General features: G+C 43.9%; 1 protein-coding gene across 1 annotated transcript in view; it reads right to left on the reverse strand.

The window, feature by feature from the left end:
* Nucleotides 1-741, reverse strand: part of TGFBR1 (transforming growth factor beta receptor 1) — a 40,751-nt gene that overhangs the window by 35,557 nt on the left and 4,453 nt on the right. The window contains exon 2 of the mRNA XM_007950333.1: nt 401-631. Within this exon, the coding sequence (XP_007948524.1) occupies nt 401-631 (231 nt within the window). The remainder of the gene's footprint in view (nt 1-400; nt 632-741) is intronic.

The following is a 741-nucleotide window of genomic DNA, read 5'->3' on the forward strand; positions in this document are numbered from 1 at the left end:
TTTCAACAATAAAAGAAAGTTCAATCTACACTAAACTAGCCAAAATTGGATACAGACCAAGCTAAAAGACCTTTATTAGGTTCAAAGCTGGAATACAGGTCACACTACACGTTTTAAAAGCACCACCACCAGCAACAAAATCAGCTGCTGTCGAGTCTATTTCGACTTCCAGTGACCCATGTGTTAATGGAGAGCTGCACTGGGAGGGTTTCATAGCTGGGATCTTTGGGAAGCACACTGCCAGGTCCTTCTTCTGAGGTGCCTCTGGGTGGGTTAGAATTGCTGACCTTTCAGTTAGTAAATCATCATTTAACCATTTACACTGTTACCCAGGGTCTCCAATAAGATAAATACCAGTTAATCTTTTTCCTTTAAAAAAAAGGGAAAAACACTACATTACCTGATCCGGAACCCGATGTTGTCATATCATAAATTAAATCTTTTAACGTAGTACCCTCCGAAATGAAAGGGCGGTCTAATGAAGGGTCCTCTTCGTTTGGCACTCGATGGTGAATGACTGTGCGGTTGTGGCAGATATAGACCATCAACATGAGTGAGATGCAGACGAAGCAGACTGGTCCAGCGATGACAGCTGCCAGTTCGACAGGACCAAGGCCGGATGAGGGCTTTACTAAAAATGGGCCCAAAGTGAATGAACATCAACAATAACAGAAACATCGCAGGTGGCACCCACCTTCTCCTGAACCTCCACATTTCCTTCATGGTGACTACCACCCCTTA

The sequence above is a fragment of the Orycteropus afer genome, unplaced genomic scaffold (assembly GCF_000298275.1).
Source record: "Orycteropus afer afer isolate SDZICR_OR568_19922 unplaced genomic scaffold, OryAfe1.0 scaffold00267, whole genome shotgun sequence".
Lineage (NCBI taxonomy): Eukaryota > Metazoa > Chordata > Mammalia > Tubulidentata > Orycteropodidae > Orycteropus > Orycteropus afer.